The 27,217-nt window shown below is 34.1% G+C and overlaps 4 protein-coding genes across 4 annotated transcripts; all 4 read right to left on the bottom strand.

Moving 5' to 3' along the window:
• Positions 1–143: 143 nt before the first annotated feature.
• On the bottom strand, positions 144–2,219 carry LOC125861928 (F-box protein PP2-B10-like). Its single transcript, XM_049541845.1, has 3 exons — positions 1,820–2,219; positions 848–966; positions 144–760 (listed from the first exon to the last, which is right to left on the bottom strand). Exons 1-3 carry the CDS (start codon positions 2,078–2,080, stop codon positions 355–357), a joined length of 786 nt encoding a protein of 261 aa, XP_049397802.1. The 5' UTR covers positions 2,081–2,219; the 3' UTR covers positions 144–354.
• A 2,201-nt stretch (positions 2,220–4,420) lies between these two features.
• LOC125862800 (putative F-box protein PP2-B12) lies at positions 4,421–9,837 on the bottom strand. Its single transcript, XM_049542925.1, has 3 exons — positions 9,577–9,837; positions 8,297–8,415; positions 4,421–4,844 (listed from the first exon to the last, which is right to left on the bottom strand). Exons 1-3 carry the CDS (start codon positions 9,835–9,837, stop codon positions 4,421–4,423), a joined length of 804 nt encoding a protein of 267 aa, XP_049398882.1.
• Positions 9,838–10,601: 764 nt separating this feature from the next.
• On the bottom strand, positions 10,602–12,361 carry LOC125861927 (F-box protein PP2-B10-like). Its single transcript, XM_049541844.1, has 3 exons — positions 12,094–12,361; positions 11,387–11,508; positions 10,602–11,048 (listed from the first exon to the last, which is right to left on the bottom strand). The coding sequence occupies exons 1-3, from the start codon at positions 12,352–12,354 to the stop codon at positions 10,631–10,633; spliced, it is 801 nt and encodes a 266-aa protein (XP_049397801.1). The 5' UTR covers positions 12,355–12,361; the 3' UTR covers positions 10,602–10,630.
• A 940-nt stretch (positions 12,362–13,301) lies between these two features.
• On the bottom strand, positions 13,302–20,766 carry LOC125861914 (pleiotropic drug resistance protein 1-like). Its single transcript, XM_049541826.1, has 20 exons — positions 20,385–20,766; positions 19,122–19,242; positions 18,848–19,021; positions 18,432–18,591; positions 18,273–18,349; positions 18,026–18,079; positions 17,537–17,929; positions 17,167–17,448; positions 16,764–17,080; positions 16,518–16,678; positions 16,319–16,422; positions 16,082–16,238; positions 15,828–16,003; positions 15,400–15,732; positions 14,992–15,282; positions 14,817–14,900; positions 14,375–14,736; positions 14,111–14,282; positions 13,719–13,973; positions 13,302–13,612 (listed from the first exon to the last, which is right to left on the bottom strand). The coding sequence occupies exons 1-20, from the start codon at positions 20,729–20,731 to the stop codon at positions 13,355–13,357; spliced, it is 4,278 nt and encodes a 1,425-aa protein (XP_049397783.1). The 5' UTR covers positions 20,732–20,766; the 3' UTR covers positions 13,302–13,354.
• Positions 20,767–27,217: the final 6,451 nt, after the last annotated feature.

The following is a 27,217-nucleotide window of genomic DNA, read 5'->3' as shown; positions in this document are numbered from 1 at the left end:
TGATCAAAAACATACCCGAAGTATCACTTTTTTGTGAGTTACGTTAATTCAGGTTTTCAGGTGTTCACGTTTCCTACCTGAACTATCACCATCACCAAAACAAGAAGTGAAAAGAGTTGAAAGAAACAGAGTGAAAACAGGAATTGATGCTATAAAACAGGTGCCATATTTCATAAGCAAAATGAGTTTTTTACATGCAGTAACTCACTCTGATAACATACATTAATATAGTAAATCAACTATACCGATAACTTGAGTTCGACCATTAGGTGAGAAGGGTCATATTTAGGATTTGAGTCGATCCAGAGGAGAGGGAGTATTGGAAAGGCATGGTTCAAAGGATTCTTCTTTTCTTTATTCTGGTCGAAACTCTATTCCTTGAACGATAAGGCCACCTTTCGCAGAGAGACGCCTAACTTCCATTAATCTCGCTTCAACATCTCCATCCTCTCCTGCGTCATTGAAAAATTTCCCCATTTCTATTTCCATCCATTCATCGTCTCTTCTCTTGGATCGATTCTCACCAGGCCCTTCTTGTCTTGAAATACTAACAACACTAGCTCGTTCCTCAGCTTCATTGTCACTCTCACGATCAACAAATCTAACAAATGTATTAGCAGTTTCAAGGCCATAGTATCCGCTTTTCAGTTTGAACACTAGATAAACAACATAGTTGGTTCTTTTTGACAGTAGTCGAGTTTCAATCTTCCCTCGCATATCAAGCCAACAAACGAACCGAAGATTAGCCACTTCTGAAAATCTGCATAATCATGATCAGTGTATATGTGTAATTAAGTAATCTCTTTCTAAATTTATACAGCAAAAAGGAACCGAGAAAATATAGAACCTGGAGTCGGGGTGAGATGACCATGCCCAATAATGTGGTGTATCGCTCCATGAAATAGCAAGTTCCCTCGCTGATACCATAAAACATTTCTTCCCGGTCTTCTTGTCCAATGAAAAACTCTGTTTTACAGATCAGACCATAGATACACAACACATCAGGAGTAAAATCAACGAAAAACGAAAAAAAAGGTCCCAATTAACTATATCTAGCTACATAAAAGTGAGTCCGGGACCCAAACCACCCAATGATCCTTATGGATGGTCGGGACGGTCACATGCTTATTCTTACCAGGTCGGGATGGGACGGTCACAGGCCAATCCTGCCCGCTTGACTTGCCTAGGTACAAACCACCTGTACATTTCCACCCCTAGACCATACACATCCATAGCCACTGCCCACAGGGACCTTTTTCATTGACAATTAGCTATTTTTTTCGTTCTACGTCTAAAATAAAAGCTTAAAACGGAAATAAATCCATATACTTTTGATCTCTCGGTTGTTTATTGAACGAAGATCGTGGTCCTTGTCTAATAAAAAACAACTAACCAACAACAACCACCCCACTGTAATCACACAAGTGGGGTTACGTTCGGGGAGGGTGTTGTGTACACAAACCTTACCCCTACCTTCGACAGGTAGAGAGGTTGTTTCCGATAGATCCTCGACTTAAGTAAAAAACATAACAAATCAGGCAAACAAAACTAACCCTTTACTCAATAAATTGCTAATATACTTCCATCTCAATTAATGTGGAATAAATTGGAATTTCGAGATTCAAACTTTTAAATTTTGACCATGAATTCAGCATACAAGTTTTTAAAAATAAAATTTCTATATTTAAAAACTACATAACAAAATACTATAAATCAATTGATCAAAGAAATAGCAGCATATTACATAGTTTAGGTTAATTCACACAATTGATCATCGCGCTTTAACGAAAAAAACCAGAAAAGAGAGAAAATAAAGTACCATTTTGCCTCCATCAGTAAGAATTGGGGAATCACAGAGACTAAAGTAAAGTTGTTTCATGGAAGGAGAAGCCTGTAAAGATTTTGATTTAGAAATTATATTTTGATAATCCGACGGCAAAAATTTCTCCCAAACAACGTCGGATTCAGCAGCAGAATGGAATCCTCGAGAGCTCGTCGATAACCTAGCAGTATCCTCCGGCGAAGTAAACGATAAAATTTCCGATAAGCAATCTTCCGGCATCAACCCAAAATAATCCATCGGAAAATTAATTTTAACAAAAATAAAAATATCAATCGATTAAAGTAGCTGAAAATTTGGCGGTGTAAATATAGAAAGAAAATACTATAAGCTTTGGAAATTTCTTTCGCACTTCGTTTTCATCGTCTGGAAAAGAATTAAATGACAGCTAAACAAAAGTCGGCAAAAATCTTATAGCAGCTTACTAAGATGCTTTCAAGTTACGATCAAATTGTAGTCGAGATCAGGGAAGGGAAAAGTTTCATATTGATAGCTAAAAATAAAATAAAATTTAATTATAAAGTATTGAATATTTTTAATTAATGTGTGAGCTTTGTAACGGATAATATCACACTATAATAAGAGTACTTTTAGACTGTTTTAATCGAAGACAGTACAAACACTTTGACGATGTAAAGTTAAAATGAGTTGATGATAAAAAAATATTTTATAATAATTTATTTGATAAAAGATCCAACCACTATTATTATTATTATTATTATTATTATTATTACTCATAATTATGCTGAAAGAAAAATAAAACATGACAACAATATGCGCGCATAATTATGCTGCATAATATGCATGTACTAGCAAGCGCCACAACCACAACTAAGGAGATCTTAACGACTGAAATGTCAAACACCAAATATATTGATGCAACATTTGTAAATGCATTCTAGATTAAGTGGAGAAGTTCAAAGGAGTAAGAGGTTCATAAAGATCTTGAATATTAACATGATTCCAAAGTCTCGAGGATTAGAGGCGTATTTAAGGGAGGGTCATCGAGTTCACGTGAACCGATAGTATCAAAGTGTTTTAGACCTATAATTTTAAATATAAGAATTAATTTTAGATCTATAATTTTAAAATTTTAACAAGTCTATTAGGTGGAAGAGCCCACTCAAGCCTACAAAACCCTTAATATTCTTTTGTTTAATCAATGAAGGTCAATTAGCATACAACAAAGATTGTAAAGATTCCTTGCGGTTAAGAAAAGGTGGTTTGCCTCCTTGAAGGGAGTCACCTTTAATAGGAAGCTCTTAACTCTTCCTATCAATAGTGGTCTTTATACAATGCATACTTGAACGGTGTGCAGGTTCGGTTAAGGTTTTGATGTAAAAAGAAAAATGTGCTATAATAAGTTAAATTGCATAAATAGTACTATATACAACTCAATCTTTAAATGAAATTATTATTATTAGTTCAATCGTCCGGTACCCAAGGCACACTATTATTAGTGACTTATGATTCATTTAATTCCAAATTTAGCATTACATTAACTTATTTAGTATATATGCATTTGTTGGGTTTGTTAGAGTGGTTATAATCCCACATTGGGTGGGGAAAGGACCAATAGTTTTGATTGTACAGACTTGGGAATACCTTCCCAAGATCTAATTTTACTGAACCAGTAATTCTACTATGGCTTCTCCCCACGTAACAACGTAACGTAGTTGAACTGTGTTCAAGTTGGCTCGGACCTTATGGTTATTAAGAAAAAAAACTCTAGACTTCCATAGTGTTTATGTTGCTTTTATTTCCAAAGTTAGCACTTATATGTTATTAATTTTCATAGTTTACATTTATCCGTTTGCCGAACTGATAACTCTATTATGGCTGCCCCTTGGAAGTTGTGATAATGTAGTTGAAGTGCGTTCAAATGGTTTCGGACATCAGAAAAAAAACTCTAAGACTTTCTTAGTGATTTATGTTGCTTTTATTTCCGAAGTTTGCATCATATATATAGTAGCTTGTTAAGTTTAGAAGTATCTACTTGATGTTGATACATTGTTTCCCCGAAAAGATGTCTTGATAGATTCAAGTATATTATGTTATTGGTTTTATTATTTAGATGTTCCAGTTGGAAGCTTAAAGCATTCTGCCACAAAAAATAGCTATACTTGTTTTTTTTTATTATATAAACACCGATATTTACACATAAATCTTTTTTTTTCATAATGAGTTTATCTCGCAAGTATAAGATTTGTGCACACTAAGCATTATAAATCCATTCATGAATTCGTACTTTTTTTAGAACCCTTCTTATCTTGGCTTACCGGATTCAAGCTCGAATAAAGGAGGAGTCACAATATGTATCCTCATATATAATACAAATGTTAGTGGGACGTGATTACCTCGTAATGCTAACTTTGGAAATATAAGAGCAACATAAATAACTAGTAGAGTCTAGAATTTTTCTAATTACCATAATGACATAGCCAACTAAAACACATTTCAATGCCAAAATAGAGTTTTGGCTCAAAATCCACATTTTAAGAAATTCACTTAATAGGTATAAATAATGTACCTCAAACCCATAAAACAAAAAAAAGAGATATAGTTAAGAACCCGTACAACTTAAAATTCCAAATCCGCCTCTGACAACCTGCATTTGATTATTTTGGGACGAAACTCTATTCCTTCCACAATGAGGCCACTTTTGATACTACTACGTTTCATCTCAAACAATCTTGCTTCGACAGGACCATCACTACCTTCCTTGCTATTGAAATGTCCCAGTTCTACTTCCATCCATCCATCTCCTCTCAGTTTTGCCGATGTCACAAGTTTCAAAGTGTTGGCTTGTTCTTCAGTCTCAGTATCACTCTCATATTTAACAAACCTAATAATTGAATTAGCATATTCAAGTTCACAGGACCTTCTTCCCAATTTGAACACCAAATAAGCACCATAATCTGTCTTTGGTGACAACATTTTTGTTCCTATTTTTCCACGAATGTCCAACTGAAGTACAGCGTGAAGATATGCCACTTTCGAGAATCTGCAAAAGTATTGCAAGAAGCATTTGTAAGGATAATTTTATAATTTTTTTTTTAATGATATGTAGGGTGTATCTCCTTTGTAGGTCTACCAGATGCGAAGTTAAATTAATGAGATTTGGTATCAGATGGTTGAACTAAAAAGATTTATAAATTAACATGTTATAGCAGATTTATCTTTTTACGATCAAAATATTTATAGGAACCTTGAACTGTCCGAGATTGCACCGTATAAAGGTGACCTTCCAATACTTCTTCGGCTGATCCTAATTAATTGGCATTAAATAATTTTCAAGGCGTGAGCAACCAATTGTGCTCATAACTTGAAAATTATTAATGCTAATTAAGGACCATCCAGAGAAGTATTGGAGAGAGGTGATTAGATAGGACATGATTGATCAACTTTAGATTGCATTGACCTTAGATAGGAATGTGTGGAGGATGCGTACTAGGGTAGAAGTTTAGTCGGGAGTGAAGTGTTGTCGTGTTTTCCAAGAGTTTCGGATTGTTGGTGTTTTGTCGTTGTACTAGTTGTAGTATTATAGTTCTTGATTGTGATATCTATCATTTTATGTTGTTTATTGTGTTTTGGTTATTGCTCTATTTTGTTGTTCTTAGTCCTTTCTTATAGGATTTTGCATTGCCCCCACTCCCACCCCCCTTGTTAGTAGCTATATTTTTTTCCATTGTTTTCTTCTTCCTTGTACTTACATTTGTTGCACTTGAGTTGAGGGTCTTTCGAAAATAACATCTCTACCTCCACAAGGTAGTGATAAGGACTGCGTACACTCTACCCTCCCCAGACTCCACTTGTGGAATTTCACCGGATATATTGTTGTTGTTATTGTTATAAGGAAAAGCTTTGGTCTCAAAACTCTTTAAGCTCAATTTTTTTCTTTTGCACTCCCTCTTTTCTTGAGTACATTTCACTCTCAATTCTTTCTTGAGCACACACTCTTTTATTTGAGTACACATACAACTCAAATGACCACCTCAATCTATCGGTGTTGATGGAAGGATCTAGTGAATGCAATATTCTAGAACTACACCTTCCACTTCTTTCTCGAATTCTTTTTAGACTTTGCACTTTAGAATCAGTGGCGGAGCCAGCAATTTCATCAAGGGTGTTCAAGATTTTTTTTTAAATAAGTGAGTTGAATGTTATTTGCTTAACCTAGTGATTCTACCATGAACGATCTCAACATTTCTCAATATCAAATATAAACAATCGAGTTTTTTTTCCTCTTTTTGATGCATTGATTTTATATGATAAAAATATATGATTATTGTTTTTAAAGTGAAATATTGATAGAACAAATGCGTCTAGCTTTACGAAACATAAATCACCCCAGTAGAAAAAAAAATTCTTAAAAAAGAAGAAGAAGATAAAACGCATATATTGATTTTAGCCTTGGGTTTAAAGTTGTTAACATATATAAACACAAATAATGTAAAATGGTGGCTTTTTTGTTTTCACCATTTGAAAGTGCATTATATCCTAGATAAAAATTAGAAATACATGATATAGAAATATTCAAAATTAAAATAATGTATTCATATATGTTACTCTATATTATTAAAATTGTAATATTAATAATTAAGAAACTTGAGGAACATAATAATGGTGTGTGAGGTTGTGTTCTGCTCTCAAAATAAAACCAAAACAGTTGTGTGCTAACGGGATTCGAACTTGCGCATCTCGGGTGGAAATGAACACGCTTAACCACTGTGCCACGGAAGAACTTATGTCAAGGTTGTTCAATATTAATTATTTATCCCTTAAATCCAGAATTTAACCTCTTTATACGGTGTAATTTTCAGGTGAAGGGTGGTCAACTGACCACCCTTCGATGGCTATAGCTCCGCCACTGTCTAGAACTCTCATACTAAAGTTCTTCTTTCAATACAAATCTTGAATATTCTAGATTCTTCTTTGAAATATCTTAGATATTAATTAAGATGGTGATGACCTTTTAACACCCCTCTCAGCACCAACTTAATTTATTCTTTGCATCCATTCCTCGAGACATTGCAATCATCTTGAATCTCTTCCTTCTTTGAACTTCCTCACTCACTTCTCTTTGAATCTTATTCGAAGGTAGTAGTCTCCTTGATCTAGACCACTCTGCTAATGTTGCATCAATATACTTGGTGTTTGGGAATTTCAATCATGTAGACCTAGCTCCTTAGTCACAGTCGTGGTGCTTCTTGGACTTCTTCTTGCAACATGACAAGAGTTTCACTTGAGTCTAATAGGAAATCTCTTTGGACCACTATGTTGATGCTTCATCAAATACCAGATTTCTTGACACATATGTCCTATTAGTGGTAGGAAGGAGAAATACGAAGGGATATAGGATAGCCTTTTTGATTGAGCCTTCTTGTTGAATTTATAACAACTCTATAATAATGTAACTTGATAAAGTAGGTATTAGGGATCCCTCGCTCTAACGGCTATAGTGACCCCCTTAGCAGCAGCTGCGCAGCCCTCCCATGGCTGCTACAACCACTGGAAAGCCTCCTCCCGAGGTAGTCCAGCCCGCCCCAACATGGTTTTATCTCGCTCAGTGAAGGTTCAATATTAGTAGTAATGCAAGTTAAGGATTTGAACAAAGGGAGAGAATTTGGCAGAAAAGAGAAGTCGGAACATGGTAATGCGCAAGAAGGCAACATCTAATGCTTCTCCAGGTTGTGGCACAATATTAGTAATGCTTCAAGAGCCCTATTATGTTCGAACAACTTTGATGCTTTATTGAAGGCTACTGAAAAAAATAGTAATATTATGGCTCCAACATTACATATTTCTAATCCTGAAGTAGCTAATTAGGATTATTCAAGAAAATCAGGATGGCATGCTACTCAAATCCAATCCAGCAATCAAGCCACTCATGGTCACATTGAACGCCTCGGCTCATGAGGTCCCTTCCCAATCTTTGGAGTCACTTGGTCATTATCAAGGTGAATCTGGACAGCTACTATTGTCAACAGGGAATGGTGACGATTTAGTTACTTTAGATGGGCAATCAATCTTTTTTAATTCATGCATTTGTCAAAGGAAGTTTGAGGCCGATAACTCAACCTTCTTAATTCTTGGTTGTTATATTTTAACATTATTTAAGCATCCTCATTTGTAATATCATCATCGTGTCTATTACAAATTCTGTGGTAATCACAAAATCCTAGTTTTTTCTAGCTTTTATTTTCTTCATACTTGTTAGTTAGTAGAGGTATGTTACCTCATTATGACTGGTAAGGTAAGGTTCAACTTCCTTTGCTTGTACTTATCCCTACGGAGTTTTTTTTTTTTTTTAATAGAAGGCCGCTAAAAATAATAATTTCAAGAAATCTATTTTATACGGTATTAAATTAAAGTACGTACGTTGCATAAAACATTTATAAGAAAGAGGAATGAAGTACATTGTAGATCAAATTAAGGAAATGATAAGAGATAAACCTGGAATCGTGGTGTTTCTTCCATTGCCAAGAGTGTATGTCATCACTCCCCAAAATTTCAAGCTTTCTTGCTGCTATCATAAAACATTTTTTCCCACTGTGCTTATCGATAAAAAAACTCTGAAAGTAAAAAAAACATTAAACAATAAAAAAATGTATAGTATTGTATTTATAATCTAATTATTAATCCAAATTCACATCAATTAAGGAACTTATAATTTTATAAGAAAAGTAACATACATGATAGAGTTATTATAGATAAAGGTAGGGAAAAAAATAAAAAAAGATTATAAAGTAATGAACAAAGTCAAAATAAGAAAATAAAAATATCGTAATGCCATGGCCATATCAAATTGATCATTACATAAAATGATACTTTCATCGTTACATAATGATGAATTTATTGATAAGATACAATAAAAATTAAATAATTAACAATTCAAATAAATATTGTATTTAAAATAACAATATAATACAATACAATAGCTCACAACAACCCAAAGGCATATAGTTCAATTTTTTGAATAACTTAAACTTGGTGAGTGAAACAGAATAAAACATGATTCTTTTGATCTTTCTAGTTTCATTAACTATGAAAAAATTAAAAGATATTAGATATAAAATTTTAATAAAGATAAAAACACTGGGTGGTCATTTTTTCTACCTGCTTGAGCTGTAGAGTTACTTGGTATACTAGTCAAAATAAATGACGTAAAAAAGTTTAATTGAATCTCCTTTACTCGCAATTACACCAATACAAACAAGGTATAATTATTTTTTTAAAGAAAATTATATATGAATAGTTGAATCTAAAATTCTAGTTTAGCAACAGAGGGGGTTCAAAGGTTGTTTTAGATTTCGAGTTTAAATCTTAAGTGTCATTCAATATTCTTTTTAATGTTCTTATATGAATTTCTAACCCCACCATTATATTGTTTGATACTTGTGTTAGTGAGAGGCTAAAGCCGATGTAGAATATTAATACCGGTTTCATATGAATCCTATACTTTCATATATAGCGGAACATAAATTTATGAGTAAAAATTCATGTTAAATGTAATGGATAGTGAATCACAACTTTAAAGAATATAATGATCTAAATGTTAAGTAACTAAAAAATTGAATCCATAAATCTTAAATTCTGATTTTGCCTTTGGTGATAGGTACCAAATACGTACCTAATAAATAATTTAGGTTCACACAAACTAGCACATATATCACCATTACAAAAAATAAAATGAATCATAAAAGGTAATTAACCACATCAAAATGAGATTTTACCAGTCTGCCGCTATCAAGGAGGATGGGAGAATCACATAGACTAAAAAAGAGCTCTTTTTTGGTGTTGCAAGTCAGAGGAAGCTTAGATCTATCAATTATTTTTTGGTAATCGGAAGGCAAAAATCTTCCCCAAATTTCATTGAATTTTGCAACAAATTTGAATCCTGTTGATAAAATTGTTGATCTTACTGCATCTGCTGGAGTTGTTCTTGAAATTATTTCAAAGATGCAACCTTCTGGCAACTTTTCAAAATAATTCATTGGAGCTATGGACTTAGAAATATTCATGTCAAAATTCTTATAAAACTTTATAACCGAGAAATAACCTAAGTTTTTTTTGTTACAAGCTTTATATATGATTAAATAATCAAAAGATAAAAAAGATTTCAGAGGTCTATACATTGTCAAATATAGTAATAAGTACAAATAAGCATATAAAATTATGTTTTTTTTTCCTTTTTTGTCAATGAGTACAGATAAGCAAAAAGTCAAACTTATTCAAATAACAATAACCATTGCCACACCTTAATCTCAAACAAGTTTCACGTTGCTTCAATTAAGTGTATCGAGACTAATATTATATTATGTAAAATAAAAATAACATGTACGAGAAGATTTCTATTTAATTTGGCGTGAAATGTTATCTAAAGTCTCAAATAATTGGTATTGCTTATATGAAAGAAAAAAACCTTCCATTGTGTGCCATACTTTCGAGACAACTCCTTTGTGATTTTAGGTCTACTTCGTCTCATTTTAACACCTTCACACTATGAGTTCATAGTGTAACAACTTAATTAATTTCTTATTTAACCATGATAAATTAGTATGATACAGTGTAAACATCGGATGCAAATAAATTGGTATCCAATAGAGGTCACATGACCAAACCATCTCATTTGTTTTATTTTTATTATGTGCTCGATTTATTGTTAGCTATTTCAATATCGATTCCAATAGTATTTAGATCTTTCGAAAAGCAAATAGCCATAACACATTATTGTTTATATATCAAGAAAACACATAAGCTATATTATAGTATTGTGCATTTTCTTCTTCATTCTGGTCTAAATTCAATTCCTTGAACAATAAGGCCACCTTTTCCATGAAGCCGCGTAATCTCCATTAATCGCGCTTCAACATCTCCATCATCTCCTGTATCATTCATAAAATTTCCCAATTCTATTTCCATCCATCCATCGACTCTTTTTCGTGGACGTTTCACGTTACGTTTGCGTCTCCTAACCCTTTTTCCGACTAGACTCACGACACTAGCTCGTTCCTCGGCCTCTTTATCGCTCACACGATTCACAAATCTAACAAATGCATTAGCAATTTCTAGTCCATCATGATCCTTTGCCAATTTGAACACCAAATAAACAACATATTTGGTTCTTTTCGACAATATTTGTGTTCCAATCGTACCTCGTATGTCTAGCCAACTTACACCCTTGAGATGTGCCACTTCCGAAAATCTACAAAATAAAACGTATATATAGTCTCAGATACATGTATTTAGTGAGTTTAAGATATATATATATCATCGCCAATATAAGTAATTTTTGCACCATTAAATCATCTTTTACCTATTGTAATAGGTAACATATTCTAATGAGGCTCATCTATGGTGACCTGATTGTGTAAAAAAATTCTTTCTTACCAATAGTGACAGAGGTAGAATTTCAACCAAGGAATTCAAAAAATAACATATGTAGAAATTCGTTAAAAGGCATTGAAGTATAATTTTTTATACGTAGTACATACATATAAAAGAAGAATAACTTTTTATACGTAGTATAATTTTTCGACGAACCTGGAGTCTGGATGAGAAATCCATTCCCAATACCATGGTGTATCAACTCCCCATGAAATAGCAAGTTCTCTAGCTGATATCATAAAACATTTCTTGCCTGTTTTCTTATCAAGTGAAAAGCTCTGTTTTCAAAAATAAAATAAAATCTTAGATTCACACTACTAGCTTATAGTCCATTCAAAAATAAAATAAAATTGACAATTGTTAATATAATCTATTTAATTTTACATTTTTAATGGTGTTTGTAACCCATTGGCCGAAAAATCTTAGAAGTTCTTCCGTTTTACTAGAGAGAGTTCGATTCCCAGTTTTTAACAAAAACAAAATAAATTAAGAAAAATCCATTGGCTGATTAATTAAGATTTGCAGCAGTAAGCACACTAGTGGATTTTAGTGCTTCCTATCGACATTTCAACTCTGATTAAAACTCAAACTCAAGACCTCAAGTCAAAGGTTCATGACCTTTACCGTTATACAATACCAACAGTCAGGGGCGGAGCTAGAACACTCCTATAAATTCTAGGAAGTCAATAGTTTTAGTTCAAATCCTGTATTTATCTTTAAAAATCTCCTCTAATATGTACCAAATTATTAATTTCGAACCAAACAACTCAAAAAACACACAAAAAGAAATCCCGAACCCATGAGCTTCAACTCAATTATACATATATTAAACTAAAATGAGCCAAAAAAAGCTTACTACTTACCAATTTGCCTCCATCCATTAGAACAGGGAAGTCACATAGACTAAAGTAAAGCTCCTTTTTAGACGGATAAATCCGCGGGGAGACATATCTTGAGATAATATCTTCATAATCATCTGGTAAAAACTTTACCCAAATAAAGTCGGATTCAGCAACAGAGTTGAATCCCCGAGAGATCGCGGATGAAATCACGACGTCTTTCGGGGAAGTAAAGGAGAGAATATCACAAACACAACCTTCTGGTAGCAATAGGAAATAGTCCATTATTGGAAATTTGCAAAAAAAAATTTGTTTATATAAAGCAAACTGAGAAAAGTTTGTTGGAGAGTTGTTACAAAATCATTTTTGTTTATTTTTCATTATTTTTATCTAGTTTTCTCACATATGTATATTTTATTTCCAAAAAAATAAATTAAAGAACTGATATTGCTTAGATACACCAAACAAACAACTCATGTGGAGGAAGATATTCCACTAACACAAAACATGAGATGTTTTGAGTTTGAAACTTTTTGTTTTTCCTTTTTTTTTTTTTGGTGAATGAAAACATGAAATGTCTAGGAAGATTCATCATTGGGTATTCGAAATTTACTGGCCCGACTAATTCAAGATTAGCATCATTTAAGGTCCATTTATCAAGGATCATTCCCGACCAAGAATTTCTCCATTCTCCGAATTCAAACCGAAGACTTCTTGTTTAGTTAACACTAGAGAAATCTCATTCATTGCACCACATCTTTGATGAGTTGTGGCAGTTCCCGAAAAGCAATATTTATAAAACTATAACAATAAATATCCAGCGTCTCCTCACAAAGTGAGGTCTAGGTAGGGTAGAGTGTACGCAAACTTTACTTCAACCTCAGAGATAAAAAGTCTTTTTCCAATGATCCTTGACTCGAGAAATAATCCAAAGCAGTTTAGAAAAAGACGCAACAGAAGTACAAGAAACAACAAATAACAATACTTGAATATGGTATTGGATTAGGTAGAAAGAATATAAAAAAGGCTAATAACAATGGAATGAATTTGCCACTGCATTTTGATTCAACATTAACAAATGAACTTGGAATTCATAAAGAATAATAATAACAGAACATACACTTGTTCAATTGGAAATCTATACAGTACTTTCAAAATCAATCTCTCACTCGTACTTGAGCTCGAGAAAAATTCCTTACACTAACCGCGCATTCTCCATTTCACGAGCAGTGGAGAGAACGTTTCACACATTGTCTTTACTACATCTTCAGCAGGTAACGTCTTTCTATCTCGTTTGGAAGTTGAATGCCTTAATAGCGAAAGCAAATGTGAAGCCAAAAAGAACAGTGTACCCAACAATTGCGACTGCAACTATTGGAAGAAAATCATGCTTGAAGCCGAAGTAACGTCTCAAGAATTGTTCCACTGTTTCTTCATCAGTAAGTTTGTTCTGAAGATCTCCAAATTGTGATGCAACCAAACCATATAAGGTCCAGGCAACAGGACAACACCAGTAGTACCATCTCCACCATATGGGAATACGCTGTTTTTTTAAAATTAAAATGGAAAAAAATACAGAGAACATGTCATTTCCGAGCTCTAAGTCAGTTTTGATGTAACAATAAAATGGAAGTGTTTCAAGAACTTACAGTTCGTGGAATGATGAATCCTGAGAAAAGATTCCATACTCCGTAGAAGAAGGAGCCGACAATTTGAGCAACACTTACATTTGGGGTAACAGCAACGGTCATCATACCGTAGAAAGTGAAGTACAAGAGGGTGAAAAACAGGAAGAACAAGTACCACAAGAACTTTGCTACCGTCCATTCAAATCCGATCATAGCATACATAATTGCACCACAGAAAACAGATTGCATAAAGACATATGGGATTTCAATGGAAATCTGCAAGATAGAAAAAGTTAAGTAGCATACAAGCATCCCATTGCGTTAAATGTGACGATTTGTAGTGGGAAAATCTCAGTGATTAAATGTGAAATTAACGCGAGATTGGTTTATAAGAAATTGAACGCTATGTTCACCTGTCCAAAGGCATAGGGCAAGGCAGAATACATTCCAGCAGCTCTTTCTCTATAGAATACTGTACGTTCAACCGCTACAACAGGCTGCACTGATGATGAATTTTGTGTACCGAGGAAGAGAACAGTAGCATACAAGCATCCCATTGCGTTAAATAGATCTTGACTCTTACTCCTGTAACCATAAAAGATCAAGTTTTAGTGTTAGTTGAGGGTATTTTTTAGTTTGTGTGATTGTTGTTTTTTGCTTCATAGTTTTGGACTTACACTTTACCACCAATATCCCAAAACATTGTCCCGAAGACCAAGGCAATGATGGTTGTAAACAGAAATCTGACTGCCGTATAAGTAGGATTACGCCAGTATGACCAGTGTTGTTTCCAAAGGCAAGCTATACATTGGGTCCAAAATGGCTGTGAGTATTTAGTATCGAAATGCAGATCTTTTGTACCAGGGCGAGGTACGCTCAGTTCACTAATCAATGATTTGTTCCTTGTGTAAAGGTCTGATTTCTTGTATAAATCAGTAAAATCAACCCCGAACAGTATTTCCTGAGCCGAGGCTGTGACTTCTAACATCCAAGTTGCTGGATTGTAGCCATCTTTTATTTTACTTACCCCTGGCATGGACTGAAGACAAGGGAACTCAGCTTAGTATTTGATCGTATGGACTCAAAAAAGGAAAGCTCTCTTTCACTTAGACAACTTACCTCAAAGTATTTGATCAAATGGCAAGAATGGCGACCCAATGGACCAACATATATCTCTTGTCCTCCTCGTTTCATTAGAAAGAGCTGCAAAGTGGTTTTTAATATCAGTATTCGATGACAAAAGTCTTGGAAAAACAGAGAATAGCTTGATTGAGTTCAAAAATATCAAATTCACCTCATCAAAGGCTTCAAAAATGTCAATACTAGGCTGATGGATGGTACAAACAACGGTTCTTCCTGTGTCGACAGTGTTCCTAACAGTTCTCATAACAATTGCAGCAGCCCTTGCATCCAGCCCGGAAGTTGGTTCATCCATGAAAATGATAGAGGGGTTAGCCACTAGCTCCACTGCAATGGTCAACCTTTTGCGTTGTTCAGTTGAGAGACCGTTGATCCCTGGCAAACCAACTAAAGCTGATCTTAACGGTCCAAGCTCCACAAGATCCATGACTTGCTCAACAAACATCTGCACCGACGATAAATAAATAGGAAATTTTTACATAAACTCAAACTTCTTTATAGGATGTAATTGATCTTTCGGTGAGATTCATGTCATGGAAGAAATTTTTTCATAAGAACCAACCTTTCTGGTTTTTGTATCAACATTATGAGGCAAACGCAGCCAAGCGGAGTATGCTAATGACTCATAAACTGTAACATAAGGTGAATGGATGTCATTCTGCTCACAGTATCCAGATATACGTGCAAATGTGTCCTGCTTCTTAGGATAGCCCGAAATCTTGATGTCACCCTCGATATATCCTCCTGTCTTTCTTCCAGCCAATACATCCATCAATGTTGTTTTTCCAGCCCCACTTACTCCCATCAAAGCTGTCAAAACACCGGGCCTGAAAGCTCCACTTACGCCCTTAAGAAGTACCAATCTATCTTCAGTAGATCCCTGATCTTTCATTTCCTGCAAGTATGTGAAAGTTTAGTAACATATTTGGAAATGGAGGATTAGCATTGCTAGTTTGATCAATAACATTTCCTGGCTAGTTAGTTAGTTACCTGAGGCATGTTGACAGAGTACATTACGTCGTCAAAGGTGATGGAATGCGGTTCAAATGGAAGAACCATTCCTTTTTTCGTATTCTGACTCTCACTATTGGAGTCTTCTGTCTCCGCGCTAGTTGTTTGTGCATCTTCACTGTCTTCTGGTATCATAGCTTGTGGCTTACCAAATGCTGTAGATATTCATACTAAACATTTAACATTTTTTGCCTTAACGGAAATATAAATGGAGAAATTTGAGAGATACTCACGTTTTAGGTAAGCGAGTGCAATGGTGTAGCAGATGTTAAACACGATTGTGAATCCAACAAGCGCGCCAAAGCCTATCCAGTACCACGATGCATCTGGGAAGAAGCCTCGACCTCTTACAACTGCAGCTCCAAGTGACTCAGTTCCATTTGGTGGAATCTGGTTAGGATTACAGTGAGCTTCAGCATTTATATAAGGAAACTAATTATTTGCACATTGCAGTAGATAGAGAAACTTACATGTTTCCACCTTTTTCCGTCAAATTCGTTCACAAGAATTGCATTCACGGAATACATCATAGGTGAAGTCCAGTAACCCCATATCCACCAGTTCTTCACATCATCTGCAGCATTAGGCAAAGCGGATAAGTAACAATTTAACGTTAGTCCGTTTAAGCAAAGCAAGAGCTACTGCAGACATGTAAATGTTCAAATATACCTCTTGAAAGAACGAATCCTCCCAACGCAAATTGTAAAAGCAGAGCAAATGATCCAAATATACTAGCAACTCCTAAGCTCCTGCCAACTGCCCCAATGAATCGAAACAACCCTGAGGCCATCTGGCTTACTATTATGAGTAGCAAGAACTGTTTGAACAACCTTCAAATTCAAAATCCCGATTAGTAATCATAGGGAAAAGGAAATAGTTGAAGGTAAACTCACCTTTATTCACGTTATCACGTACCTTGAGGGGTGAGGATCGAATCCCATGACATAGTAAGTGAGAAACACCCAGAGAGCAGTTTCAACAAATGTTACAGGGATTTTGAGTATCCATGAGGGAATTGCATAAGCCCATGCAGGGAAAAAGAGAAGGTCCCTTTGCTTGAAGAAGACGGGAAGTTTATAAATTATCATCCCGAGCTCAGACATTCCATTAAACATATTCATAATGATCACAAAAAAGAGAGCACCAGCATATATTCCTCCATCATCCATAGTATCATGTTTCATCTCAGTTCGGAAAAAGATGGTCATCGAGATGAGTGCCATAATCAAAAGCTGCAAACAGATCAAACTTAGTATTTGCAAGAAAATATGATGAGACTTGAAGAAGTTCAATATTTATAATAGACTAAGTAGTTCACCTGACAGAACTTGAAAATGTAAACGAACGAGTTCCTCTTCATTAGCAAGTATTCTCTTTCCTTGCAGACTTCGAAGAGCTGTTTCTTCCCTATACCGTACTTTTCAGTTGTCAGAGCAGCAGGATGGCTTTTTCTCTTGTCATATGAGACTGCAAGATCTTCCCCGAGTTTCCTCCCAACATGAAATGCTTGATATGCCTCGGAAAATTCTTTCGATGTGATAAACCTGTAAGGCTCATCCCTCCTCACCCAATATTGTTGTTGATCCTTCTTAGATGTCACCTGGAAGAAGTTCAAATCTTCACTATTAGAACAAAAATGCATCATTGCCTGTCAACTATAACAGTCGGGAGCTCATTATAAGACATACTTCTTGCAAAAAGTCAGCCACGCCTTTTCTTTCAGGGCATTTGAAACCCATGGATTCAAAGAAGCCAATGATGTCTTCTCGAGGGCCCTGATAGACAATTACACTATCTGATAACAGAATAATGTCATCAAACAAATTGTAGGTCTCGGGCGCTGGCTGTAAGAGAGATATCACAGCAGTTCCCTTCAAGATTTGCACCGTTTGCCTTAGAGAGTTCACGATGGAATAAGTGGTTGAACTATCCAATCCAGTAGAGATTTCATCCATGAAAAGTGCCTTTGATGGTCCAACAAGCATTTCACCTGTCGTCACACGCTTCTTTTGCCCTCCTGAAATACCCCTTACCATTTCATCTCCCACCATAGTATCAGCACAAATGTCAAGTCCCAAAATCTACACATAGCATTCAAAAATAACTTAATTCACTAAATCTCTCTGCCTTTTCATTGTCAAGATAATCGAGAAATCATTGAACGTAATCAATGTTACCTTAAGAACATAATCAGTCACAACATTAGCTTCTTGTCCCTCTGTTGCTGCTGCCTACATTGTCATCAAACAATGAAGGTCATAAACATTATTGTTTTTTCCCTTTTGCTCTTCCGATAAGATTCTTTTTTCTTAATCAGATGTTATTTTATTAAGATCCTATATTATTTTATAACAAGAATTCAGTCTCATCAATACAAGTAGTTGTGAATAATATTTTAATAATTCAACACAAAAACATTATTACCTTCATAAAAACATCAATATCAGGATCTGGCTTGATATTTGCTGTTTTCTCTCTTCTTGACAGTTCAGCCAACATTTCTACAATATTTTTCAAGAAACATTAATCATATAGATATGATTTTTCATTGAAAACTTAATTGAACCAAATAAACAAACTAACCATAACGAGTGCCAACTCCCTGGCATCTAGCAGAGAATTCCAAAGTTTCTCTCACAGTCATTTCTCCGATATGTAAATCGTGCTGACTAATATAAGCAGCAGTTCTTTGCGGCACAAACTCATTCATTTCATGTCCATTATACGTCACCTTCCCACTAGCCTGATTTCCGGGGAAAAACAAATACCCAATTAGGCAAGTTACAAGATAATTCTATGTCATCACGAGTTATACTATAATCGATAGTGTAAAAGAAGTTTTACACGATCAGGTCACTTAGAGATAGTTAAACTTAAATGTTTCTAATACAAACATCAATTAGTAACATTGACAAATATGGTAACTAATCTGCTATCTTCACATGTAGTCAGTATATATAACTTAAATCTGTTCGATATTTAGTACAAAATGAACTTACTTTAAGTTCAGTGTCAAGTTTTCCAGCCAAAGCTAATAAGAGAGTAGTTTTGCCAGAACCAGGAGGACCTAAAAGCAAAGTCAATCTGCAAGGCTTGATGATACCGCTCATGTCATCAAGAATAGTGAGTTTCCTCTTTCGATTTGGTACGATATGGAGAGAATTCAACATTGGCTATAAACACGAATAAAAAAAATGATGTTAGTTTCAAACATTTTCTTCAATCAGATGAGTTTCGAGATATGGAAATCAAGATTTTGGTTCTGATTTTTACCTCGATAAAATTAGTCACAAAGTTGATAAATGTAGGCAAAGCACTGCTTCCTACATATGCATCTGCCTCAATTTTTAGATGTTCATATCTTACTTCAATTGTTGGCAAATCAAGCCCAACTCTGTAGAAAGTAAAAATATGTCAAACTACTAAATTTTTTAAATAAATAAAGAGTCGAATCAATGATTAAAGTCCGTGAGTTCATAATGAGTGTGATCTTATTACTCTCTCTGTCTCATTTTTATGTGATCAAACACTTTTCTATGACATCTTTCGATATTTAGTTATAAAATTCTCAATCCGAACTTAAAAAGTTCAAATCTTGAATATGCCTCTAAACCGAGCTATGAAAATGAAGGAGTATATGCAAGGGCAGACATAGTGAATAAGCTATGGGTACATCTGATCTTAGTAGCTTCGGTTTAAATCCTATATACCACTAAAAATACCCGCCGAAAAGCTCAAGTAACATATTTTAACCACCAAAAAGCACAAGTAACCCATTTTTACCACAGTAACTTAGACAAGACGTCATAAAGTTCAAATCTTGATTCTTCCCTCCAAACCAAACTAAACTAAACCACCAAAAAGCACAACATATTTTGACCACCAAAATGCATAAGTAACACATTTTAACCACCAAAAATCGCAAGTAACACATTTTTTACCATAGTAACTTAGACAGAACACGATAAAGTTTAAATCTTGAATCTACCCTCTGAACCAAACTAAACTAAACCACCCGAGAATTTGCCTTAGCTCCACCTCAAACACACATATAAACAAAAAAGACTCGATCTTTCACAACCCCTCCTAACCAAACCAAACTAAACTAACATAACTCGTCTTAAATCCGCCTCAAACACACAAATACACAATAAAGACTCAATCTTTCACAACCCCTCCTAACCAAACCAAACTGAACCAACAGAACTCGTCTTAAATCCGCCTCAAACACACAAATACACAATAAAGACTCAATCTTTCACAACCCCTCCTAACCAAACCAAACTAAACCAACATAATTCATCTTAAATCCGCCTCAAACACACAAATACACAATAAAGACTCAATCTTTCACAACCCCTCCTAACCAAACCAAACTGAACCAACAGAACTCGTCTTAAATCCGCCTCAAACACACAAATAAACAATAAAGACTCAATCTTTCACAACCCCTCCTAACTAAACCAAACTAAACCAACATAACTCGTCTTAAATCCGCCTCAAACACACAATAAATATTCAATCTTTTCACATTACCTATCAATTCTATCTCTGAGTTTCAACAAAAACTTCTCATTATCTTCATCAGCAACTTTAACAAGTCTATCAACCAAATCTTTACTTTGTTGATTTCCAAGATCATGTATATCAACTTCATTAGCTCCAAATAAAAGTCCTTTTCTTAAACGATCAAAAGTTGGTAGCTTTTCAAGTGCAGCCCATTTAAGTGCTTCTTCATCATCTTCATCTCTTGATGAACGATTAAATATATTATTATTTCTAAATATTGAATTACTATCTGATCCAAAACTTCCTCTAAAACTTCCTTTTACACTTCCTCTTAAACTACTACCTCTCAAATTACCAAAATCTATTGGTTCCATATTTTTTTTCTTGGACCAATCAAAATACTACACTATGTTTTTTTCCTCCTTTGTAATTTTTTTTTTTTTGTGGGGTGAATTTTTTTGTGTTTTTAGAGATACACAGAAAAAATCTTGAGTTTTCTTGGATTTTTTTGGAAATGGAAGAGTTGAATGCAATGGTGTAATAGGCTTAAGGGGATTATATAACATGCAGTATGGGAAAATGGTGTGCTGTGAATGGATTTTTTTTTTTTAAAAAAGTATTCTTTGAAAAGATACGTTGAAAGATATTTGGTCTCATACGTGACTTATTACACGTAGAATGTCAATTAGGATACGAATTGTTGCATAAGATGTCATGTAAGACGTATGTGTCTATTGGTTAAGTGCTTACTTGTGTATGCCCAATATTTGATGACATAATATCAGTTGAAATCAAGTTAAATGACACATTTATGTATTAAACAAAAGTAATTCCAAATTGCCATGTTGGTTTTTGGTTTTCGATCAAGAACCGACTAAATCTGATTTTTCTCATTTTAAGGCTCATTTGGGGACGGTGTTCCTAATAGGATTTTTTTGATTCTTAGTTACTTGAACTCGAGACGTCTAATCAAGGGCTCATTTAGACATGTGATATAGAATCATGATTTGAAATCAGATAATTGATATGGAATTGAAAATTTATTTGGACATGCAATTTGAATTTTTAAAATTGTGATTTTCTCAATAAATTTACAAATTCTTATATTGTCTTTTCAAATTAGCAAACTATGTAAGGCATCATATTGATAAAGCATATCTCCATGTTCGTTTCTTATAAATAAATATTTGTGATTACAATCTTTCAAATATACATAATTTTATAACGATTCACTAGTCCACAACAATAGTACCTAATTATTCTCTAATATACTTTACATCATACACAGACAATCTCTTCACGCTAAGTATGAGTCTTTTTTTCGGCAAAAATTTATAATAACAAGTCTTATTTCTTTTGCAAAATATTACACTTCTAAAAAATTTAAATCGCGAGTTGAAATCTCAAATTAGATATTTAAGTATGAGTTTAAAATGATAATCCTATATCGTATGTCCAAAGTTCAAACGTCTATTAAGGAACTAAGAATTTCAATCATTTTGTTACAACTCATGTCGTTGAATAAAATAATTCTAATTATGGGCTGTGATGAGAACGTGTATTATGGCCTATCCTATTTGGCCTTTCAAGAATACCAGCTGTTAATTGTATTTAATAAAGGTTGTCTCATTTATTATCTTTGCTTCTAGAAATAATAATATAATTTTTTCCAGTAGCAACTTTAAGTTAATAATATACAATAATAATTAAAATTTTAAAATTAGTATTTTAATATATAATATTTAAATATAAACTCAATTATTATTATTATCATATATTAATTGCTACAAATATCATAAATTTAAAATTATCCACCTCACTTCTATACATTTAAAAAATGTTATTTTAAATTGATTAGAAGACAAGCAAAATCACAAGCAACGCAAAAGGATTTTGTAAGACTTTCTATTTGAGTAAAGTATCTAGAATGTCAACACAACTTTTATTTTATTGTATTAAATTAAGTAAACTACTTTTTACAAAGTAAAGTTGAGCTAATTTTTTGCTAAAACTTGGTTGTAATTTAGTAATTTTAGTCTAGTAAAATAAAAATAAATGCTCCCATAAAATTAACTTGATTTTTTATTTGGTGTGTGTGATATTTGTATTAATATTTGACTGATTCAAATTTACGTCGTGTATGGCTTTAAGCCTTTACTCGGGAGAAAGCGCTTCCTATAAAAAATAATTTGAAATCAAGGTATTTAATTAAGGAAGACGTAGATTCATCCGCTTATCACATTTTTTTAATGATAAATTTATTTGTGGATATAAAAGTGAAGTATTTGTTTATTTCTAGTTTGGGTTGAGCTTGTTTGACTGGCTTTAATTTGTCAAATCTCATTGGCAATAACAAATAAATAAATTAGAAGATAAGTAAAAGATTTTGTAAGACTTGCTATTGGTTGAAGAAAGTTTCTAGAACTTTAATTTAATTATGGATAAGTAAAGTTGAGTTAATTAATTTATTGTTTACAAATTATTGTAATTTAATAGTTGAGTTTAGTGCAATAAAAATAAGAAAAAGTGAAATTATTTTTTCAAAAAAATGTTAAGAGGTGTGAAATATACATAATAAAAATATATATTTTAAAAAAAATCATAGCATAGTCTTTAGCACAATTATTTGATAATTGGATAAATTTTACTAAAGTCGTTCACATTTAAAGATCGATCCAGCTTATTTAATTTGACCATACAATTATTTCAGTGAGTCAAATAATTGAGACTTTTTTTATTCTTATACTATAATATTTATTTATACTGCCGTCCTTTTTATTTATTTTTTAATTTGTTAGATATTATTTAATTTAAGGGCAAACAGACTTCTAGAAGTTATAAATAATTTAACTGTTAGAAAGTCATGATATCATTAAACACCGCCGTGGATCTACTACATCTACTACAGAGTTATCGATATACGACAATTTAATAGCTTTTATTTATACAAAATTTTTAAAATTGTTATATAAATTTATCATTAACTATTTAATTCTTAAAAAACTAGAAATACCAAAAGAAATAGATGGTATTCTTTCCCGTAATTACTAAAGTAGTAGTAATAACTAATAAGCAATGAGTTATTACTTAAAAAATAAAATTTCGCCAATCCAAAAATTACACAACACAACAAAAATAAAATAACTCAATTTTACTTGAAATCTTTTTATTAGAATTCTTGACTCCGCCGCTATAATTAATACTCGTGAAAGATGGAGAACTTCTCGAAGTATTGACCATCAAATTCAATTATTGACCTTATCTATTTTCTAAATTAATAGCCTATATAGATTATTTAGTTCTACCTTAGGTGTTTTTCAATTACGTATATATTTCTTTTTACTTTTTAGGGTATCGTTTAAATTATATCTCTATTTCTAAATTTTTAAAAATATAATCTTTAGGAAATATTTCTTTAATATTAGATTCTGGTCTAGCATTTGCTCATATATTGTTCAATTATATCCTCTAATATTTGAAATAGCATATCAAAGTTTAAATCATACATGGTTTAACTTCAATATTTTCTCATAATATTAAGAATCTTTAGATCATAGTCTAAAACGTGGTTCGTTACAAAGACAAATAAAGATCTTTACTTACGGGCCTTTTGGACCAAACAGTTGTGTAAATGAATTTCCTTTATCAGATGAATTTTCTTGTTTAAATTCAGGGCTCCAACACGATCTCATCTCACTACGAATGTGTTTATAGTGAATCTATAGATAAAGACACAATAACAAGAATATAGTAAACTAAAATTACTGAATTCTGACGAACTTGTAGGTGAAGTCTAGCTCCGTCTTCACACTTCATTTGTACATATTACGTTTTCCATGAATATTTTGGTGAAATCTTGCATTTAGTAATTAGGTGATTTTCTCAGTTTTTCGTGTGTTTTAGCCCATGAATATTTTGATGATATAGCTTCCGGATGATTTCTTTGCAAAACATTACGGAACCCTCTGTAGGGAGCTGTGGGAGTAGTACGTACATTCTCACCATTTTTTGTCACGCCCCGAGCCTACACCCTGGGCGGGACCGGCACCTGGAGACCATTGCTGGTCCCAGGCGAACCCTTGGCCTGACTTTCTTAACTCAGCGGAATAACTCGATGTCACGCAAAGACATAAACAACTTAACTAATAAAATATACGGCCCAAAGGGCAACTCGAGTCTCAAAATAGAATATTTACATAAATATACATATACATGGATGAGAGACTCAAAGCTAATTGACTGACTGACTGTCTGACTGTCTAACTGTCTATTGAAGCCTCTAATATACTGGGATGGATGTGGGGACAGACCCCGCAACATCCTAATAGAACAAAACTAAGTACACAAAATAATTGAGTCCTCCGGAATGCAAGGAGGCTCACCACAGACTCTGGAGTGCTCAGCTGGATCAACGACGCGCAGGATGCTGATCCGGGGTACCTGTATCTGCATCATAAGACGATGCAGGCCAACTGACATCAGTACATGGAATGTACGAATATGTGAGCTGGAAAGCGGAACCACAACTTAAGCTTGAAAGGAGAACAAGAGATCACTTACCTTGACTCTGAACGACTCACATACATAACTGGACTCAAAGTAAAGCAATAAGACACGAGCCACACATATAAAGCTTGTAAAAGAATGTAAACGACTTAGATCGTTAAGGATAAAATGACAACAAACTCCATTTTTCTTTTATAAATATAATACAGCTTTTGTGGGAGGTTCTTTAACCGACAACCACCACTACGAGCCTTAGTGATGATACAACGTTTTACCTCACGTTGCCAAAGGACCATCCTATACCTTGCCATCGATATAGGACCTTACNATCCTATACCTTGCCGTGATATAGGAAGCTAACTTTACTTAGTGGATCCACTAGCTTAACTTTCGTGATCATCTAAAAAGTATGATCCGAGAAATCCCATGATGGCGCATGGTTCTTATGGAGAGTTGAGTAAATCAGAACTCGTGTCCCCAATTCGGTGCTCAATACTACTCCCAAAAATACTTTGGCTCATGCTTTTAAAACTTCTTTCTTTAGTTTGAGATAATTACTCGAAGCTTAGCCCAAAGGCTCTTTTGAAATCAATGTTCCCTTTCTTTGCTCAATGTGTAAAAACATTTATAAACTCTTGGGGAATACTTAGTCCCCTTATAGCTTTTGAGATGTGAATTCAACTCTTTACTCTTTACTTTACTTGAAACTCTTGACTCAACTTGAAACTCTTAACTTAACTTGAGACTGAGACTCTTACTCGACTTGAAACTCTATACTCTTTTTCTTGACTTCTAACTTCACTTGACTTGGAAATTAACTCTCCTTGAATCGGAATTATGAATTCAAGGTGTTCGCTCACATGTTGCAGAGGGATTCTTGAACGCTTAGACATACTTTGGAGTGTTGGAAACAACTATAAACACATAGGTATAATACTTTGGAACTTGCTTGAGAAAGTGAAAAAAAAGGGGAATGGGGAAACTTGGCTGAGACCTCAGATTTCTGGAGACACAGGTGGGACTTACGGATGCCATCTACGGACCGTGGATGGACTTACGGTCCGTACTGCAGGTCCGTAGATCGCGTCAGAGATTTTTCCCCAGAATTCATTTTAAGAAAAATGACTAAGTGTTGACCTACGGTCCTGACTTACGGTCCGTAGGTCAAGCCACGGACCGTAGGTCGTGACCATAGATCGATGCCCCAAAAACCAACTTCTGTTCCGATTGACGGTTGACCAGTACGGACCGTCGATCGATCTACGGTCCGTAGGTCAGTCCCGTAGATGGGGATCGACAGCCCAGAAATTTCTGCAAATCGATGGTGGATCAACCTTTAAAGGGGTCATAGCTCTAAGAATCATAATCCCCTCAACATACAATAGGTTTCAACTTAATGCACAACCCAATCAAGCCTCACAACGAACAATAACTTCAACAACCTCAACAACAATATCAACAACAACTAACAACTTTGACACTTTAACAACAATTCCCAATCTTTTCTCAAAGCATAGAATAAACTTGGTGTGTGTGAGGGAAAGGATCAACCCACACGAAAAACTCACATACCTTGATAGGGATCACCCCCGACGACAATCCACAATGGTCTTGACAAATCTCCTCTTTCTTCTCTTCTTCTTCTTCTCCTTCTTCTCTTCTTCAATCTCAAGAACCCTAACTCTTTCTCTTTAAAAAAAAAATGGGACAAAAATGATCCAAAGATCATCCTAATACAACAATATGAGCTCAAAAGAATTGGCTAGGGAAAAGACTAAAATGCCCTTAATGATTCCCGGACGGATTTCCTTGTCAACTGCCCAACTTTCAAAGGTCATAACTCCCTCATACGAACTCGGAATCGAGAAAACTCGGTGGCGTTGGAAAGGTCGTTCCACGAACTTTGCAACCATAACTGGAATTCTACTTAACTCATCCTGAGCTAGAATTTATGGCTGTTCAAAGTTGGCCAAAATTTCACATTTTCCATACTTAGCCAAAATTTCCAAAACTTTAAATTCTTTCCAAAAAATGAAAATTTCCAATTCTAAGCCTCTTCAATTATTTCATGTTGCCGGATGTTACATTTTTATAGTTTATTTTGGCATTTAAGGACGAATTTACAGAAATAAGGCGATATTCTCATTTTTCATGTGTGTTAGCCCATTAATATTTTGGTGTTATGGATTCCAGATGAAATCTTTACAGAAACTTACGGAGGGAGTTTGGGGAGCAGTATGTACATACTTACTATTTTTAGAGGCCATTTTGGACATTTAGGGGGCAATTTACATGAATTAGGCGATTTTCTCAGTTTTTCGTATGTTAAAGCCCATTAATATTTTAGTGATATG

This window comes from Solanum stenotomum, chromosome 4 (assembly GCF_019186545.1).
Source record: "Solanum stenotomum isolate F172 chromosome 4, ASM1918654v1, whole genome shotgun sequence".
NCBI classification, from domain to species: Eukaryota; Viridiplantae; Streptophyta; class Magnoliopsida; order Solanales; family Solanaceae; genus Solanum; species Solanum stenotomum.
Note: the sequence above shows the minus strand (reverse complement) of the source record. Positions and strands in the feature narration are given on the sequence as shown.

Bases quoted from the DNA above. Each gene is read 5' to 3' on its own strand.
- LOC125861928 (XM_049541845.1), bottom strand. From the start codon at position 2,080: ATGGATTATTTTGGGTTGATGCCGGAAGATTGCTTATCGGAAATTTTA. The intron at 967-1,819 runs GTACTTTATTTT...TCTGTAAAACAG, and splicing joins TTACTGATGGAGGCAAAATG to AGTTTTTCATTGGACAAGAA. The intron at 761-847 runs GTTCTATATTTT...ATGATTATGCAG, and splicing joins TCATCTCACCCCGACTCCAG to ATTTTCAGAAGTGGCTAATC.
- LOC125862800 (XM_049542925.1), bottom strand. From the start codon at position 9,837: ATGAATTATTTTGAAAAGTTGCCAGAAGGTTGCATCTTTGAAATAATT. The intron at 8,416-9,576 runs GTAAAATCTCAT...TTTTACTTTCAG, and splicing joins TCCTTGATAGCGGCAGACTG to AGTTTTTTTATCGATAAGCA. The intron at 4,845-8,296 runs GTTTATCTCTTA...ATACTTTTGCAG, and splicing joins AAGAAACACCACGATTCCAG to ATTCTCGAAAGTGGCATATC.
- LOC125861927 (XM_049541844.1), bottom strand. From the start codon at position 12,354: ATGGACTATTTCCTATTGCTACCAGAAGGTTGTGTTTGTGATATTCTC. The intron at 11,509-12,093 runs GTAAGTAGTAAG...TTTTGAAAACAG, and splicing joins TAATGGATGGAGGCAAATTG to AGCTTTTCACTTGATAAGAA. The intron at 11,049-11,386 runs GTTCGTCGAAAA...TTTATTTTGTAG, and splicing joins ATTTCTCATCCAGACTCCAG to ATTTTCGGAAGTGGCACATC.
- LOC125861914 (XM_049541826.1), bottom strand. From the start codon at position 20,731: ATGGAACCAATAGATTTTGGTAATTTGAGAGGTAGTAGTTTAAGAGGA. The intron at 19,022-19,121 runs GTAAAAATCAGA...TCGTGTTTATAG, and splicing joins TTGTGACTAATTTTATCGAG to CCAATGTTGAATTCTCTCCA. The intron at 15,733-15,827 runs GTAACTAACTAA...ACATACTTGCAG, and splicing joins ACTCTGTCAACATGCCTCAG to GAAATGAAAGATCAGGGATC.